The 18,916-nt window shown below is 39.7% G+C and overlaps 2 protein-coding genes across 2 annotated transcripts in view; one reads left to right on the forward strand and one right to left on the reverse strand.

The window, feature by feature from the left end:
* The window catches only part of TRPC5 (transient receptor potential cation channel subfamily C member 5), a 134,295-nt gene that overhangs the window by 88,179 nt on the left and 27,200 nt on the right, over positions 1-18,916 (reverse strand). Inside the window, exon 2 of the mRNA XM_047082120.1 lies at positions 12,792-13,313. Coding sequence (XP_046938076.1) covers positions 12,792-13,313 — 522 coding nt within the window. The remainder of the gene's footprint in view (positions 1-12,791; positions 13,314-18,916) is intronic.
* TRPC5OS (TRPC5 opposite strand) lies at positions 6,736-7,071 on the forward strand. Its single transcript, XM_047082121.1, has one exon. It carries the CDS (start codon positions 6,736-6,738, stop codon positions 7,069-7,071), a length of 336 nt encoding a protein of 111 aa, XP_046938077.1.

Consider the following 18,916-nt stretch of genomic DNA (forward strand, 5'->3'; position numbering starts at 1 on the left):
CAACGCATGTTCTTCTCAATGCTTGGTATTGTTAAGTTTTTTTTTTTCAAAGCTAAATATTCTGGTAGGCCTCTGTGTGTCCTATTGTGGTTTTAATTTGCATTTTTCTGATGAGCAGTAATGAAAACCTACTCATATGCTTGTAGGTCATTCGGATGTTCTCTTCTCTCAGGTGCCATTTAATTCTTATAACATTAAAACACGGATTCTCTTTTTTTCTTATTGATTTGAAAGAGTATAAAAATATATGTATATACTGGATACGAGCCTTTCATTATTTGTACTTATTGTGAATATTTTTTCCCGGTCTGTGATTGGCCTTTTCACCCTCTTAAGGTGTCTTGTAATAAATGGAAGTGCTTCATTTTTATGAAATCCAATTTATCAGTCTTCTTTCCTAGTTCATGTTTTCTTGTGTCAGGTAAGAAATCTTTGCTTACCACGGTCATGAGGATATTTGCTTACAGTTTGATCTTGAAGATTTCTCGTTTTATCGTTCATATTTAGGTCTAGGATCCATTTACAATTATTTTCAATTTTGGTATGTGATGTGAGGTAAGGGTCATGCTTCTATTGGTTTCTTTGTCCCTGTGCTAGTACCATGCTGTAAAATTATATAGCTGTAAAGCTAGCCTTGATATCTGATAGTATATGTCTTCCAACTTTGTTCATCTTCAAGATGTTTTGGCTCTACTAAGCCCTAAGTATACCCTTGTATATTTTATTTTATTTTATTTTATTTTATTTTATTTTATTTTATTTATTTTTTCTATTCTAATTTTATTTTATTTTAGAGAGGGAGAGAGCGGGCAGGGAAGGGGGGCAGAGAGAGAGAGAGAGAGAGAGAGAGAGAATCGTAAGCAGGCTCCGTGCTCAGGGTGGAACCTGACGCGGGGCTCAATCCCACGATCCTGGGATCATGACCTGAGCTGAAATCAAGAGTCAGATGCTCAACCGACTGAGCCACCCAGGCGCCCCTCCTTGAATATTTTAGAATCTCTTTACCCAGAGTGCTCTTTGGGGACGGTTTTGAGCTTCTTGACTCATTAGCCACCCCACGCCCTCACAGTTTCAGAATCTAGGCAACATTTTGAAGGAGGCACTGGTAGTGTGCTTTGTGGCAGTCCCCTTCCCTCGAGTGAGAATTTGTCTCTGAAGTACCATGAGACTGTGGGAAATTCCACCCAGCTTTTCCCTGCTCAGAAAGGAGCCTAATTCAGCTGACTTCCAGGTGAAGAAAACTAGCCCTGCATTTCAGGCTTCTCTAATTTCCAATCCATTACACTAACCTCAAATGTTATGCCGAATTTTCCTTTTCCACTGTCGAGTCCCTCTGCCTTGTGGACAAAACTCATCTTCAACTTGTGCCCAGAATTAGCAGACGTCTCAGTGAGGCAAAAAACTCTCGAATACCAGGTCATTTAGGAAGGGTTCTGTGCTCTTTGAAATTTTAGTTCATCTTGTTCTTGTTTCCACAGATCAGGGATATCTTTACTTGTTGATTTTGCAGTTTCTTTTTGTTTTGTTTTCTCTCTTAGTTCGGACAGGACCATTCACATCCCACGTGAACGTCCAGAGAACATTCCATAGAACCTTGACTTTCTCATCCATCTCGGCTCTATCACAGGTGAGTAGTTCATGAGTGCTTGGGCCAGTTCAGTAGGTCAGTGGAAGGGCAGATTAAATGGGACACAACCTTTTTTTCACAGATGATGAGGATCCCTGAGGGCACTGCTCAGGATGTCTCCATCCCTCTGCCTTAGGACTCACAGTCAACTTGGATTTCAGCCAGTTTCCAGGGATGGCAAATGAGATTAACATTCTCAATTCTATCCCTGTTTAGAATTCTCAATTCTATCCCTGCTTAGAATGAGATGTCAGGTCTGGCCCGAGTGAGGCAAATTTTGCTCCTGCTCCCCTAGATGCAACCTCTATTCTGTTTTTTTTTTTCATCATAGATCATTTTGCATTCTCTAGGATTGCATATGAATGGAATCATACAGCATGCATTCTTTCATGTCTGACTTCTTTCATTAAGTATAATGTTTTTGATATGCATTCATGCTGTGGTCCCTATCAGTATTGGCTTTCTTTTTCTTGCTGATTGGTATTACATTGTACGAATATACCACATTTTGTTCATCCGTTCTCCTTTTGATTGACAGCTGTTTTTTTGTGCTATTATGCACTATTATGCATAAAGCTGCTATAACCATTTTTCTGAAAGTCTTTTTGTGAATTTCATTTCGCTGGGGTAAATACCTTGGAGTGGAATTGCTGGGATCAAGTGTGTGCTTGCTTAGTTTTCTAAGAAACTGCAAGACATTTTCAAAGAGGTTGTACCCTTTTACACTCCCGCCGGCAATGTGTGAGAATTCTGGTTACTTTACATCTTTGGTCAACATCTGGTGTTGTCAGTCGTTAATTTTAGCCAGTTTAGAGTATTATTGTGAAGTTAACTCGTATATCTTTGATGACTAATGATGTTGAATATGCCTTCATGTGCTTATTAGCTATTTATTTTTCTTCCTTTGTGAAATGTTTGTCCATATCTTCTGCCCAGTTTTTAATTGGTTTATATCTTTTTATTATTGAGTTGTAGGGGCACTGTTTTTTTTTATTGAGGTATAACTGACATACAACATTAGATTAATTTCAGCTGCACAAGAGAATGATTTGATCTTTGTATATATTGTAAAATATTCACCACAATACATGTCATTAACATCTGGTTACCGTACATAGTTACAAAACACTTTTTTTTGTTATGATAATTTTTGAGAGCTACTCTCTTACTAACTTTCAAATATGCAGTCCAATATTATTCACTTTAGTCCTCATGTTGTACATTACATCCCCATGACTTATTTATTTTACAACTGAAAGTTGGTACCTTTTGGCTCCATTCACCCATTTCCCCCACAGCCCATCCCCCAGTAGGGGCTCTTTGTATATTCTGGTTATAAGTTCTTTGTCAGATATCTGCTTTGTGAATATTTTCTCAGACTGTGGACTGCTGCTCATTTTGCTTCTGGTGTGTTTTGATGAATCGGTTTATCTTTGTTACCTCTTGCTACCCCGGCTGCAACTTAATAATATTTACTGAATGAAAGAGCTAGTAGTAGTTGTCCCTCCCTCCAACCTATCGGTACAATAATGCAAAAATGCACCGTGTGCTTGAGAAAGGGATGGTCAGGGGAGTTTTTTAGGCTTGAGGGTCAGAAATCTGAGGAGATTATCTTTAAACTGAGACCAGAATGACAGGAAGCCATCCATTTTTTTTTTCCTGGGGAAAAGGGATCCCAGGTAGAGGGAATAGCTAATAAAAAGGCCTTTAAGGAACCTTCATAACACTGTTGGTGGAAATATAAATTGGTGCAATCACTGTGGAAAACATACAGAGGTTCTTCAAAAAATTAAAAATAGAACTACCCTATGATAACAGTGATTCCACTTCTGGGTATTTATCTGAAGAAAATAAAAACACGAATCGGAAGAGATATACACACCTCATGTTCACTGCAGCATTATATAATAGCTAAGACCTGGAAGCAACATACATGTCTATCAATGGATGAATGGATAAAGAAGATGTGGTATATATACACGATAGAATACTACTCAGCCATAAAAAGAAAGAGACCTTGCCATTTGCAACAACAGGGAAGGACCTTGAGGGTGTTATGCTCAGTGAAATAAGTCAGGCAGAGAAAGACAAATCCTATATGATTTCACTTATATATGTGAAATCTAAAAAACAAAACAAATGAATAAACAAAACAAAGCAAAAGTCATAAATACAGAGAACAGATCAGTGGTTATCAGAGCAGAAGGGGGTTGGGGGTTGGGTGAAAAGGGTGAAGGGCGTTAATTGTATGCTGATGGGTGGTAACTAGATTTATAGTGGGGATCGCTTTGTAATATATGCAAATATCGAATTATTATGTTGTACACCTGAAACTAATTTCATGTTATATACCAATTTGACCTCAATAAAACACAAATAAAAATAAAAAACGAAATACATAAGAGTTACATAAAAAAAAGGGCCCTTAATGTAAGTTGAGGCTAGGCACAAACTATCCAAAATACCCCTTTAAGCAAACTAAGGTGTCAGAAGTTGGTTGCTTTAAAAATTACCACAACTGGAATACCCTGATGCTATACTCTTCCTCTTTCTTAGTACTACAGTACTTAGTAGTTTCTCAACATCCTCCTTGCCTTCCCTAAACCCCAGGTCCTAGGTTTCAAGATGCTTTGAAGATAGGAATTGTGGATTAGTTAACACGATGGTCAACAGGGTTAAGGCTAGGTCAGGAATTTTTTCCCCCTTAAAGGTGACCAAGTGATAGAAGAAATAAATCAAGGTTTGCGTATGTAATAAGTAGCTACATTTATCTTTATAAAACAGCAAAATATGAAATGTGCTACCTCTCTGCATTTTACATTTAGGTTGTAGAACGTAAAAGTTTGTCAAATCAATATCAATTCATTTAAGTGAGATACGATCTATTTTGGCAGTTTTGCCCAGTTTCGGGAGAGATGGAAGAAAAGATGATGGGAAGGGATAGTGGAAGATGGAGATACAGATAGAGTCAAGTAGAATGAAACACAGAGGTGAATAAATGGAGGTATATTGAGCAAGAGGAGAAATAAAAAGAGTTCTAGTGGGAGGTAGAGAAGCTGAGAAACAAAATGGGTAAAAGAGAAGCCAGAAGTCAAATAAGTTTTGTGCGAGTATATTTGTCTTGTGCCCTTGGGCTAAAGGTGTCATAATAGGTTATTGCTTCCTTTGAAAAATGTGATGGTACTCTCTAGTAATATTTAACACACATCTTTCTTTTGTGTTTCCCTTCCAAAGAGCTGATATATGCTCTACAGTAATGCCAAATTCCTTGCATGATTTCTTTCCATTATTTCCTTCCACCAAACTGCTTTTTGTCTAATCGAAAAGCAGAGATTCTTTAAGTTAATAAAATAACCTCTAATATCCATTCTCCCATATTTCAGAGGGGAAGTTACCTCCAACCATAATTGTGCCTTCTGGTCATCATGGCTGTGATCCTTACCGGGGCAAACTTTATGTGTACTGTCAGGATTTTTGGACAAAGAAAAATGTGTGGTTCTGAAAAAACTTATGCTAAATGGAGATAGTATATAAGTGAGTGGGTCAAAGCAGGTCCCGTGGAGACCAGCAAGCTCCATGTGAAAATCACAGATCCTCTGGCCAGTGGTTTACTGTACTCTGATAAAGGTCTAAGGAGTACAGTTAGCTGGAGGTAATGCCTGTGGTTTTTGGGCCCCGCTCTGGTCAGAATTGTTAGAAAAGGGTGTTGATAGATTTGGCAATATCCTAAAGGAGTGAGACAGATAGCTGCTCCCTAATACTTTCTACTAGGAAACACTTGACTGAGGCTGGAGAAATTAAAACCAGCCCAATTTGTAGGACTGGTGGCTAGAAATTCAATGTGTATATATACCAGCGAAAATAATTGGTCAAAGGTATATAGCTAAACTGGTCAGCCATGGACTGGAGATGTATGCCATAATAAATGGAAAATTACAGACTGGACTATTGCAGGAAAAACAATCTGGTGAAGGGAGATATGAAAATAAATCAACAAAAGAAATTTAGCAATTTATGTAGGATATATACCAACTCATCAGAATGGAAAGACAGAATATTAAAAGAGGAGATAATCTGACCCCCCAAACTAATGTAGACTCTACAGTCTTGGGGACTCCAAGTCCCAACTCAGCTCCCTTGTCAGTTCAATTTAAGGTTGCAAAATGAGCACGTGAAGCCTCAGGACTTATGGACATGAATGTCCTAGATGAGAAAGAGTGGGGAGAAAAGTATGAATCAAACAAATGAATTAGCAATACGACGAGACATGTCAAATTATGAAAAACTTGCATCTGCAACAAACTCATTTTTAAGAGATCATGTTAAACCAGACACATATGCGAAGTAGATTATACTGGGCCAATCTTTAGATTTTTTTGAAACAACGAATATCGCCTCATACAAGTATAAACTGAGGAAGAGGTTTTGCAGAGCACGCCAGACATGCAGATGAGAATCGTATGTCCACGGCTTTAGACAAAATTGAAGGAACTAGCTGCTAGATGTGAAATATTGGCAGTAATAGGAAATGACCAAGGAACTAGCGTTATAACAGAAGTTGTCCAAAATTTGACAAAAGACAACGGCTGTGGGACTTTCATTTCACAAATTCCCCAGGCTGGAAGGGCAGCTGGAAACCTTAATGAATGGGATGCTAAAAACACAGAAAGAATTAGCAGCACCAGATATAAGTGGCAATGGGGTAAAGTGCTAATAAAGACAGAATTAATTGAAAGACTCTGAGTGAATATAACTTCCTCTATAGAGATGTTCGTGAAAGACGGACAAGTAACCTATACTCCCTTTGCCCTCAATTCCTCTATGAAGAGAGAACGAGAAGTATAAAGGAAAGAGAGTGGAGTAGTAGATCCTCATAAGGCCAACAAAAAGGAGGATCAGTAACTAAGGATGCTCTTTTAACTTCATCCTATAGCCAGAAACTGTGGGATAGATAAAGGCTCAAGGATACTAATCTTTATGTTTCTCTTTTCTATTATTAGATCTGCTTTGTTTTCCAACCATAGTACCATTGCCAGTCCCACAGGATCCATTGTCACCAAGAGCTACAGCTTTTAATAATATTTATCTACTGAGGAGGTCATTGAGGTATGGAGTCCGTGTCAATCCCTGTGCTGATTGATGGGCTTGTTGATTGTATTGCCCAGCTAATAAGGATCGCTGAAGAGCTTTTACAGCTGATTGCACGAGAGCAAATGCCTTGTGGAGGGCAAAATGGTGCAGCACAAGTGATGGGAGAAGCTGCATCTTCTCCTCAAGAAGAAGATACGCTGCCAGAGCTCGCTGAGCTCTCAGATTTAGAATCAATACTTACACCAAGAGAGGATGAAGACCTAATCCTTGACATAGATCAAGCAATGTTAGACATAGAAGACTTATATGAAGATGTTCTCTCTGGCCTAAACGATGACTTAAGAAGTGGATAAGACCACATGCCCCCACTGGCACGTGAGAACAGATAGTTTTTCTGTTTTAAAGATATTCTCATTTTTCTGAGTGTTAGCAATGAGTTTTCTCCTAGTTCCATACATTTTCATTATTAATACCTTATAGAACAAGTAATATTAGATTTACTGCCAGTAGAAGCTGGTCTCTTTTCCTCTTTATATTCCTTTTAAAAGCTCTGACTTGAGCCTTATGATTCCTTCCCTGCTTGCACTTGTTCACCTGTTAGAATTCCTAAGAACAGAAGCAAACAATAGCATAACAAGAAATTTCTCACCTAACAGTGGAGTGAAGACCTCATGGATAGATCACATTTTGGAACCCAATTTCACTGTTCTATGAATGGAAACCAAAAAAGGAATATCCCCCACGATGGTATTATAGTGAATACATCACATAGACAGAACAACATTGGGACACTTTTACTGGAAAAGATATAACTACTTGCTAGGCCTTGAGGAGAGGATATGTCAACTAAAGGGTGCAATTTTGAAAAAGCTGATAAACTGTAGAAAAGTTTTTGGATAACTTGTCAGGGAGAAACCTTTGAAAAAGCTGAGGCCAAGAGGTTCCGATGCACGATTGTTCCCTCAAATGCACACTACAATGAGTCTTCCATATGGTTTCCCAAATGGAAAGGACAAATTATACCAGATAACAAAGAGAGTAGTACTATCACTGGAAGGCCTAAACAAAGCCCTACAAGGGCTATTCACCAATGGAGAGTCAAATGCTTTATGGCATAGGCTCAGAGATGATGGTCCACAAATGGAAGGGGATAAAGTATATCTTCTTTAGTATAGTTAGATTTATAAAGAATAGTTGATAGGCTTATTATAGTTAACCTGCTGCAACCTTGACACAGAAATCTTAACTATTACGATATGGGAGCAATAATTAACTTAAATAAAATATGGACTGGTATTTAGCCACAATAATTCTAGAAATACCAGAAGGGTAAAATGGAGTAGTTGGAGGACTGCCCCCCCCATACCAAAACAGAAAGAGACCCAATAAATTTATGGGGAATTCATTGGTCATACTAATTCCCATGCCATTCAGTAGTCTCATTTCCATTTGGAAAAACAGCTACCCTTCATACAAGCGCATGGACACTGTGGTCCTCCTTCCTAGGGAATGGCCTTTGCATCTCTTAACACGGCCAACAACTCGGCAAAGACATAAAAGTGTCGCTAGGACAAATTGACATATGCAAATTGTGAAGAAATGACATGTAGAAGCTCATCCATGTGGATGGAAACCACACTATACCAATTCATATAGAGTAGTAAAGCATATTATTGTCAAAAAGATTAAAATACAGATGCTGCATCTAATCCTAAGTGAGGTCTACATACATAGACAATTAGCTGCTTTTAAAGGCAAATGGAGGGTGGAAATTATAGACTACACAGCCAGGTCTTGTTTGGATGAGCAGTAGCAGGAGGGACATAAATCAGTTTGCCACAGAATTTCAGGATAAGTACATGTAACAAATTGAAGAAAAAGACTGCTGTATCAAAAAAAAAAAAGGCTACCAAAGACCCTTTTGAAAATCAGAAGAACTTACGGAGCTACTCAAACATGTTAGCATGAGAAAGTTCCACAGAAGACTGCTATGTTGAAAGACTGAAAGAGTAGAGGAGGATCCAGGACACTTGGATGGATGAACAAAGACAAAGAGGAGAAATCCAAGTTTTATCATCAAGCAACTACTGTGGATAATGACAAGCCATACCAGACAACAGATTGAGGGACTTTGCTGCTGTACTAATTGGACAAACTGAGCATTACTTTCCTTGGGTAGGAGACTCTAACTATGTAGTATGTCCAAAATGGAAAATAAGAGATGCAGTGCAAAGGGACTGTGCCAAATTAACTAAAATGTAGCGCTGGGAAAACAAGAAGAAATGGTTTATCCCATCATTCCATTAGGAGCACTTTTCTAAAGGAAGATTAGTGGTAACAGTTAAACAAGGAAATCTATACATGTAGCAACCAAGAAGAATAACAGAGAAATTGGATAAAAGTGAAAAGATAGAATCTATGCTTTAATTAAAGGTTTAGAAACAGCCAGGGAAGCTATATACTCTCCCACTAGGAATTTGGACTTTAGGAAATTGGGCTATAATTTTGTGTCAAAATAAAACGCAAAGCATGAGTACTTCGACAAGATCCGGAAACATCCAAGGAAAGACCACCATTCTGCTACAAATTCTATTTAGCGAGTGATTTAACTGTAAATGGACAGATCCGGTGCTCCTCAAATATGATAGATGCTGAAGGGTAGCTAGTCCCCCAAGGAGAACTCTGGAATATAGACTTCGGAACAACACCACGACGGATTAGTGTGAGCTTCTTAAAAACGTGAATATTAATGAGAAAACACCAGCAACCATACCAACTCAAGCAGGTTATTCAAATACATCATGAGAAATCTGTGGGACTACTCCAGGCCTTGAAACAAGATGAAGCTTGAACCAGCCTATAAAACAACTAATGGTCAACATGGTCCTTACATGTCAAAGCTGGAAGATGCTACAACCTTATAACATGTGAAGCTGGCTTGCCTCCTGACTAGATGTGGAAAGACTGTACTATAATGGCACCTTAGGATTAGATAAAATATATCCCATTGTTTGCTCTGATTGCGTGATTATATGTGTTTAGAAATTGTTAAGATGCAACCCTGTTCCAAACAATGAGTAGTTGTATTAAGTATGTTTGCTCTACAGAACAGAATTAGACATTAGGATTAGAAATAGAGTTGATAGTGATAAGAAATAAGTGTAGGAAATAATAAAATACTTAGGAATAAGAGCCAGTAAGGAAGTATTTTCAAGGAGAGAGAAGAAAAGCAATAGAGTTGTGAATAGTCATGCAACTGTTTAGGGTGGAAAGCAATGGTATAGTTAGTTCCTAAGAAGGTTTATGAACAAGTCCCTGTTTTTGTCATATGCAAATTAGCCAACCCTAAGTTGGTGATATTGATAGAAATAGCTGCTTGGCAGCTGACACAGGTCATGCACTTAAAAGACAATTAGAGGGAAATACATTAACTCGGCAGTCCACTGATTGGATACTTCTTTTTTTTTAATTTTTTTTGATGTTTATTTTATTTTAGAGAGAGAGAGAGAGAGAGAGCAGGGGAAGGGCAGAGAGAGAGGGAGACACAGGCTCCAAATCAGGCTTCAGGCTCTGAGCTGTCAGCACAGAGCCCGACGCGGGGCTCGAACTCACAGACCGTGAGATCATGACCTGAGCCAAAGTTGGTGAGCCACCCAGGTGCCCCTGATTGGGCTTCTGATTGGAATCTTGGATTTCTCCTCCAGGAGACTGGAGAGAGTGGCTGGCCCTTTATTTAAACTAGCCCTTCTCTGGATCTTCTTGAGACTAACACCAAAGGCAATTCTTGTATGGCATGGACGGATAGAGAGGCTCATCATTTGAGACAAACTTAAAGCTGTGAAAACCAAGGGAGTTAGGTTGATAGATGGCAATTAGAAAGCACAAGTCTATCCTTGTGTGTTTTGGCTAATGTGCAATGAGCAGTTGTGATTACATAGTTATATCTTTATGTGATGATTAACGCCAGTTATTAGTTTGTATAATCCTTATTTGCTATTGATGCACATCATTTTATTGCTATGTGTTTTAACAGATTTTAACTAATAAAATTTCATTCATAAGTCAAATAATGTGTTCCTCTTAAATTACCTGGTGGTGGATTTGGAGGCTACCAAACCAGCATAAAGGAACCCCACTCAACAGAAGATGGAGTATACACAGAGAAAATATTGTACCGGGAGTCTGAAGTTCTAGTTCCTTTTTTTTTAAGTTTGTTTATTTATTTATTTACAGAGAGTGAGTGGGGGAGAGGGGAAGAGAGAGAGGGACAGAGAATCCCAAGCAGGCTCCATGCTGTCAGCACAGAGCCCATTGTGGGGTTTGATCTCATGAACCACGAGATCATGACCTGAGGCAAAATCAAGAGTCCAGCACTTAACCAACTGAGCCACCCAGGTATCCCTGAAATTCTAGTCCTGGCTTTGTCAGATTATCCTGAACAAATCTCTGAAATATGGTCTGTTCTTGTCTGTAAAATGAGTTATAATTACTTTTCTGCCTACCTTCAATGGTAATAAGGAATAACTAAAGTGATAAAGTTTTCAAAGACTTTTGTATGAATATCTGACAATGGGACAATACATGAAATCAGCACTTTTTAGGAGTATCTGAAAAATGTCTATAGGACAATACCCAAGAGTCTATGTGACATGTAAAGATTATCCAATAGTTTTACACCTGTTTTCTAAGAGATTAGAGCTTTCTTATTTTGCTCCATGTCAAAGTTATAGTTTGGAATTGGTTTATGTTTCATTCTTCTGAGCTCTTTTTTTTTAAACCATAAAATTAAATTCTTTCTGGGGGTCCACTTAAGTTCTAGTAGGAATAACAATGAGGAAAAACCAACAATGAAAAAGCCTTCTAGGAAACAGTAAATTATATTTCATTCAAGGCTAAGATTTTGTTGCTGACGGGGTTATGTAACTCTGAACATTTATTACCCCATTATTACCCAACTAGATTTTTATAATGATTTTTTAAATCAAAGTTGACTATTGTGTTCTTATATCAATAGCCTTATCTTAATAGATTAGAGGTATTTAGCCATTTCCTCTTCCTCTTGGGTATACTTATGTTTTCAAAGACCCTATTTCCCCAGTCCATATTTAAAACTTGTTTTTCTTCTGCCTATATAACCCTTAGCTCAGAAGCCAATCAACCAACCAACCAAAAAAAAAAAAAAAAAAAGAAACATAAAAAAGAAGAAAAAAATAACCTTTAGTTCCTTTAGTTCTTTGACAGTTATTTGTATTGACAGACACAGCTACCTATCAGTCTCAAATGTCTTCAGGGTCATAAAGAATCTTTGAAGGTGATCTCCATTATACCTCTGAAGGATGTTAATGCATTTTAGCAAGGTAAGGAAAACAACTGAACTCTCTACCCCTTGTCACAATTTCATCCTAAAGACCTTAGTAAAATATTGAAAACGTTTCAAGAAGTATTTTTTAGTTTGACATAAGTATTCATGTAAAGTGGACTAGGGAGCTGCAGTTATGAAACACAACTTTAGTGTTTCAGATGTCTTTAATCAAAGATGCTATTAACGAAAATAATTCATTTCAAAAAGTATCCAGACCATGAGCCCTCCATGATTATTGACCACCATGGCCCCAGGATGAAGGGTGGAGTCATTTGTTATGTGTTCTCATAGAAGTTCTCCTTCAGATCACTTACGTTGCATGTAATTATATATTCACTGATGTGATCATTTACTTAATGTCCACAACTAGCTTGCAAGTTTCATGAAGGTAGGGTCAGTGCCCATTTTCTGTATCCCAAACACCTAGAACAGTGCTTAATAAGCATTTTGTGAAAGAATGAGTACTATTTCATCAACAAATCAGATGGTCAGTCTTTTCCCCTACTTATCTGTCCATAAAGAAAATATGCAGAGGCTGTGTGTACCTTGGATAAATGAACCTGTTTTTGTTTTGTTTTGTTTTGTTTTTGAGGCCTGTTGAACCATTTGTTTGTGGAGGGGTAAGTAGTAGAAAAATGCCAACTCTCACTCTGCTGTGCTGGACTCTGGAGGGTGTAAGGTTTCCTTAAAGCAGAGAAGAGCTCAGCTTACCTCTTTCTGGTGGTATTTGATTGCCACCTTCAGCTTGGCCAGGTCATGGTACTTCTGAGGGTCAAGTTCTTCACTGTGGTCATCTCGATGGTTGAGGATGATCTCCAGTTCCCGGGAGCTCCGAGCTTGGTCCAGCAGGTCTTTGGCAAAGAGCTTGCACTGCTGGGAGAGTTCCTCATACTCGGCCTTGAACTCATTCTCTACCTTGCTGAGTTCTTTGAGCTCCCAGCCCAGACGGAAGGCAGTTAGGATGGGGTCCTCGCTTGATAAGGCAATGAGTGAGGGGCTTGCTAGCGCTTTATAGATGTTCAGACGGGAGCGGGAGTGGCGCAGACTGTCTACCTCTGAACTGGACACACACTCGACACAGTTGCAGCGGATCTGGTGGGGCCGTGGGATAGTGACCCGTTTTTGAACAAGCAATTTGATGATTTCATAGTTGTTGGTGTGGGCGGCCAGCATGATGGGAGTGATGTCCGGTGTGAACTCAGAGAACTGGGTATCCATCATCAGAGTGGGAACCTAGGTGCAATAAAATAAAGGCATAAAGGCCAGGATTAAGGCTAGGAGAGAGAGGGAGCACAGGGCATTAAATGTTAGTGATTCAGGAATTGGAGTCACTTTTCTTTTGCCAATGATCTTCATCATCATAGCTATTTGTGGAATACTAACTATATGCCAGGCATACAGCACTTTACATGTATTTACGCATTTAATCCCCACAACCTTGTGAGGCAAATATTCTCCCCAAATGAAGAAGCTGAGGCACACAGAAGTTAAATAACATACCCAAGCTTACATAGCTTTTAGTAACTGAGCCAAGATCCAAACCCAAGCAATAGGACTCTAAAGCTTGGTTCTTACATTTATGCAACCACAATATGCCCAATTCCATCTGAGGCACAATGGGGGATATAGAGAAGAGAGGGAAATTTTTTCCTAACCTTCTGGAGTTTAGTTGAGTGGGTCAGACTTATATAAAATTGGTAAGTAGGAGTACACAGTAGCATGTGTTCGGTTCCAAATGAATCGTAAAGACCATGCCACTAAATCAAGCCCTGGAGGCTAAAGAAAAGATAATCTCAAGTGGTTACATTGACTTTGTATGTATATAGGACTTCCGGAGACCAAAGACCAAGGCCAGATAGAGTTCTTCCAACTTCCTGTAGGTCTCAGCAAGGTAGAGAGAATCTCTTATTGTCAGAAAGAAGTACTGTGTAAATGAAGACCTCTTGGCTTGGGTGAGGGGTTACCAATAGCTAAAGGGACCTTTGATAACACTGTTATGTCCATGATGCAATGCTTGCTGTAAATAGCAGTTATTGGTGGAAGGCATAGGGTTCTTTGGGTATTCACGAGCATTTTGGGGTGAGTTTGCAGAAAGTGCAATGATCAATGATCACTGCTCAATGAATAAAAAAAATATTTTGGCTTTAAAATGTGTGTTTTGGTCATATGTGAAATTTGAGAAATGTAACAGAAAACCAAAGGGGAAGGGAAGGAAAACTGAGTTACAAACACAGAGGGAGGCAAACTATAAGAGACTCTTAAGTACAGAGAACAAACTGAGGGTTGAGGGGGGTGAGGGGTTGGGTGGGCAGGGAAAATGCGTGATGGACACTGAGGAGGGCACTTGTTGGGATGAGCACTGGGTGTTGTATGTAAGTGATGAATCACAGGAATCTACTCCGGAAGCCAAGACTACACTGTATATTACCTAACTTGACAACAAATTATTAAATAAATAGTAAAAAAAAAAGAGCCAAATTATGGAAAGAGCCCAAATTTCCATCAACTGATAAATGGATAAAGATGTGATACACACACACACACACACACACACACACACACACACTGGAATACTACTCGGCAATGAAAAAGAATGAAATCTTGCCATTTGCAATGACATGGATGGAACTAGAGTGTATTGTGCTAAGCAAAATAAATCAGAGAGAGACAAATATCATACTTCACTCATGTGGAATTTAAGGAACACAACAGATGAACATATGAGAAGGGAAGGAAAAATAAGAAAAACAGAGAGGGAGGCAAACCATAAGAGACTCTTGAATAAGAGAACAAACTGAGGGTTGATGGAAGGAGGTGGGTGGGGGATGGGCTAAATGGGTGTTGGGTATTAAGGAGGGCATTTTTGGGGATGAACACTGGGTGTTCTATGTAAGCGATGATTCACTGGGTTCTACTCCTGAAACCAATAATACACTGTACATTAACTAACTTGAATTTAAATAAAAAATCTTTAAAAGAAAGAAAAAAAATAAAATGTGTGTTTTGGGACCCAGTCTGTTCTCAGTGTAATAGGGAAATGGAGACAGCTCTATACTCACAGAAGAGTCTCAGTGTGGTAGGATCTAGAGCTAAGGAATGAGGAGGACTGAAATAGTCAGAGGAGGCTTCATGGAGGGGTGGAGCTGAGCATTCAAAGCATGGATAGGATTCCAGGAAACTGTGAAATACTGATCTTCATACACTTAGAAAAGAATAGTTCCAAATACTCATTTGGATTGGGGAGAACAAAACATGGATGATTGAGATTCTCATGGAATAGACAAATATTGTTTTACTCAAAAGTTTCTTTTTTAAAAAAATGTTTATTTATTTTGAGAGAGATAGAGAGAAAGAGCAATCAAGCAGGGGAGGGGCAGAGAGAGAGAGAGAGGGAGAGAGAGAATCCCAAGCAGGCTCTGCGCTGTCCACACAGAGCCTGGTGTAGGGCTCGATCTCATAAACCGTGAGGTCATGACCTGAGCTGAGACCAAGAGCCGATGTTTAACTGACCCAGCCACCCAGGCACCCCTCAGAAGTTTCTTTTTATTCTTAAAAATGTTTTTTAGAAAATTGCAGTTGCTGATGAACTGACAAAACGATGTGTAGCAGTTTTTCATCATCTTCGCCTCCTTCTCGCTTTGGATGAAAGATTCACAAACAGGAAAGCGACCAGAAAACAGGAAGTGTGAGAGAGGTAGAGGAGAAGGAGGGGAAGAGTGTGCAAGAAATCTAGTTCTTTCATGGAGTGGTTGCATCAGTCTCTAGTTGAGAACTGGCTGCACATTGATCATCAATTACTTGGATAGAGCAGTGAGAAAGCATTGTTAAACATTTAGAGGAAGCAGCTACAAACAAGACAGCAGGAAGTGAGCAACTGGCTCATAAAGTAAATTGGACACAGGAAAGAATCATCTCAGAAATTAACATAAGCCTCCTGGCTAAGGAAGAAGTAGTTCTGAGTGGGCCCAGGAACAAACATAAACACAACAACCAACACAAAGCCTCGAGTTGGGGGAGATGGTAGATGAGTACTGTTCTGCCCAGGAAGAAAGCAACTCAGTTCTGGAAATCTGCCCCTTCCTACTGGGCAGAAGCATTTCTCAGTCTCTGCTATGATCTAGAGGCAGGATATGTGGTGAGTGGAGGGAAGATAGCCTATAGCACAGGATTCCCTGGGTCGTGTTGGAGGAATGTGTCCTCCCTACCATGCTGCTCTTCCTGTCCTCTCTCTCTCTCTCCTCACTTCCTTGCTCTTTCTCCTTTTCTTGCCCTTTTTCTTTCTTTCCCTCTATTCCAATGCTGACAGACCTGTCCAAGACAGACGATGGTACATGTGAATATTGCTTAGCTCCACTTGTGTCATGGAACTGAAAGGTTGTTGTCTATGCTTAGAATGTGAAATGCTTTCTGGAGCCATCTGATTCCATTGTCTTTGACGTGGTGCTCCACAAGGAGCCTCTGATTCTCTCTTTGGCTTTCTGAGTAAATGACACAAGAGAGGAAATAATTTTAAAGGAAAACTGGTCTACAGTGACCAACCGTGTCTTCCTACTCTCCCGTCAATATTATTCACAGGTGGCCACACTCATCTCATTCATTGCTCTCTGTCTGTATGTCCTTGTGGGATCCTCTGTGTGTAATGGCCTCTCCTCATTTCTCTGCAAGTGAAGGGCCACTGTGAGCCCTGGCTTCTTCAATAACTCCTCCTCTTAACTTGATCCTACCCCTTAGTGACCACCCAGATGTTGTGGACACTAGGTTACATCAAAGATCTCACTTTTCTGATGCTGTCTTATGTTGTTCTCTATTTCACATACGCATTTCTTGCCTCATCGATGAGGTTGTGTGAGTCTAACACAGAGCTGTCTTAGACTGCTTTTGTTTTCCCTATAGCATCTATAACACAGTGGGAGACACCCCACAGGCACCAGCCAAAAAAATTTTTTTTCTAGTCTCAGCTTAAGAAATTGACTCATTTACAGACCTAGCTCCCATAATCTGAGTCAATGTGAGCCAATTTCCTTGGGTCTTTCCTTCTAATGTCCAGCTGAGAAGGTAGACATTCCAAGACTAAGGAGGGATAGCAAATGGGCTTTATAGGGAATATTTGAGTTCCCCCCATCATAGGACAGTCTGTACCTGCCATTTTCACAATTCTATTGTTTCAAAGTGGAGACTCTGACCCAAAGACCACAGATCTATACTACTCTTTGCCTCTCTGCTTCTTCTTTTCTCATCCTGCTGCTTTTCCCTTCCCCAGCTGTAGGGACTATGGGCTAAGCATCAGGATAGCCATGGTAAGGAAAGAGAGATTCAATAATGAAGGTCAGAGATTTCTGATAATACTCAAGACTTTGTGATATGGTCTACAACAGGGGCCAAACAGGTAATAGGTAATAGAAATGATGGCTATGTGTGGGTCCATATGCATAATTTGGATGAATGAATGATAGAAACTAGTGAACTGTAGAACACATATCCTCTCAAAGGGAGTATCTGCTGCTCCATTCCTTGTTGTCATAAAATTGTTGTTATAAGCACGCATAAAGGCCCAATGTTGTGGGTTCTCAAGAGAAGTCAGAAGTATGGATTTTGTAGTAGAATTTCTTATTTTGTTGTTGGCTCACTTCTTTTTTTAAAAAATTGAAGTATAATTGGCATACAAATCCTATTAGTTTCTGGTGTACATCATAGTGATTTGATATTTTGAAGTGTTAAAAAATGACCCCCACAATAAGTCTAGTTACCATCTGTCACCGATGAAAGTTATTACGGGGGCACCTGGGTGTGGCTCAGTCGATTAGTGGTGTCCAACTCTTGATTTTGGTCCAGGTCATGATCTCATGTTTCATGATATTGAGCCCTGCGTTGAACTCTGTGCTCACAGTGCAGAGCCTGCTTGGGATTCTTTGTCTCCCCGCCCCTCTCTCTCTGCCCCTCCTGCGCGGGGCTCTCTCTCAACATAAATAAACATTTTAAAAAACGTACAATATTATTGACTATATTCCTGATGCTATACATTACATTCCTATGCTTTCTTTTCTTTTTTTTTATACATTCTTTAAAAAAAATTTTTTTAATGTTTATTCATTATTGAGAGATAGAGACAGAGCATGAGCAGGGGAGGGGCAGAGAGAGGGGGAGACACAGAATCCGAAGCAGGCTCCAGGCTCTGAGCTGTCAGCACAGAGCGCGACGTAGGGCTCGAACTCACAAATGGCGAGATCATGACTTGAGCCGAAGTTGGATGCTTAACCGACTGAGCCACCCAGGCGCCCCACTATGCCTTATTTTCTAACTGGAAGTCTATACCTCTCAATCCCCTTCAGGGTAGAATTTCTTAAAGTTGTAAATGTTGGCTCAAAAAAGCTACAGATAGTGTGCAGTCCAAACAAAATACATATATGAGGCGATCTGGGCTGGAGTGAATCAGTTTGTGACCTTCGAACTAACATAGAAATTGTGAGATGGAGGGGTAGGAGAGGAAGCTGGACATTTAGTCAGGGGCCAGATGATGAAAGGCCTCATATGTTATGTTAAGGAACCTAATGTTGTTGGCGATGGGGAGCTACTGAAGAGTTTTTTTTTTTTTTTAATTTTTTTTTCAACGTTTATTTATTTTTGGGACAGAGAGAGACAGAGCATGAACGGGGGAGGGGCAGAGAGAGAGAGGGAGACACAGAATCGGAAACAGGCTCCAGGCTCTGAGCCATCAGCCCAGAGCCTGACGCGGGGCTCGAACTCCCAGACCGCGAGATCGTGACCTGGCTGAAGTCGGACGCTTAACCGACTGCGCCACCCAGGCGCCCCTGAAGAGTTTTAATCAAGGAGAGTGG

This window comes from Lynx rufus, unplaced genomic scaffold (assembly GCF_022079265.1).
Source record: "Lynx rufus isolate CCGP_SWC_20201006 ecotype Redwood Valley unplaced genomic scaffold, mLynRuf1.p SCAF_19, whole genome shotgun sequence".
NCBI classification, from domain to species: Eukaryota; Metazoa; Chordata; class Mammalia; order Carnivora; family Felidae; genus Lynx; species Lynx rufus.

Excerpts from the sequence above, each read along its gene's own strand:
- TRPC5OS (XM_047082121.1), top strand. The coding sequence starts at position 6,736 with ATGGAGTCCGTGTCAATCCCTGTGCTGATTGATGGGCTTGTTGATTGT.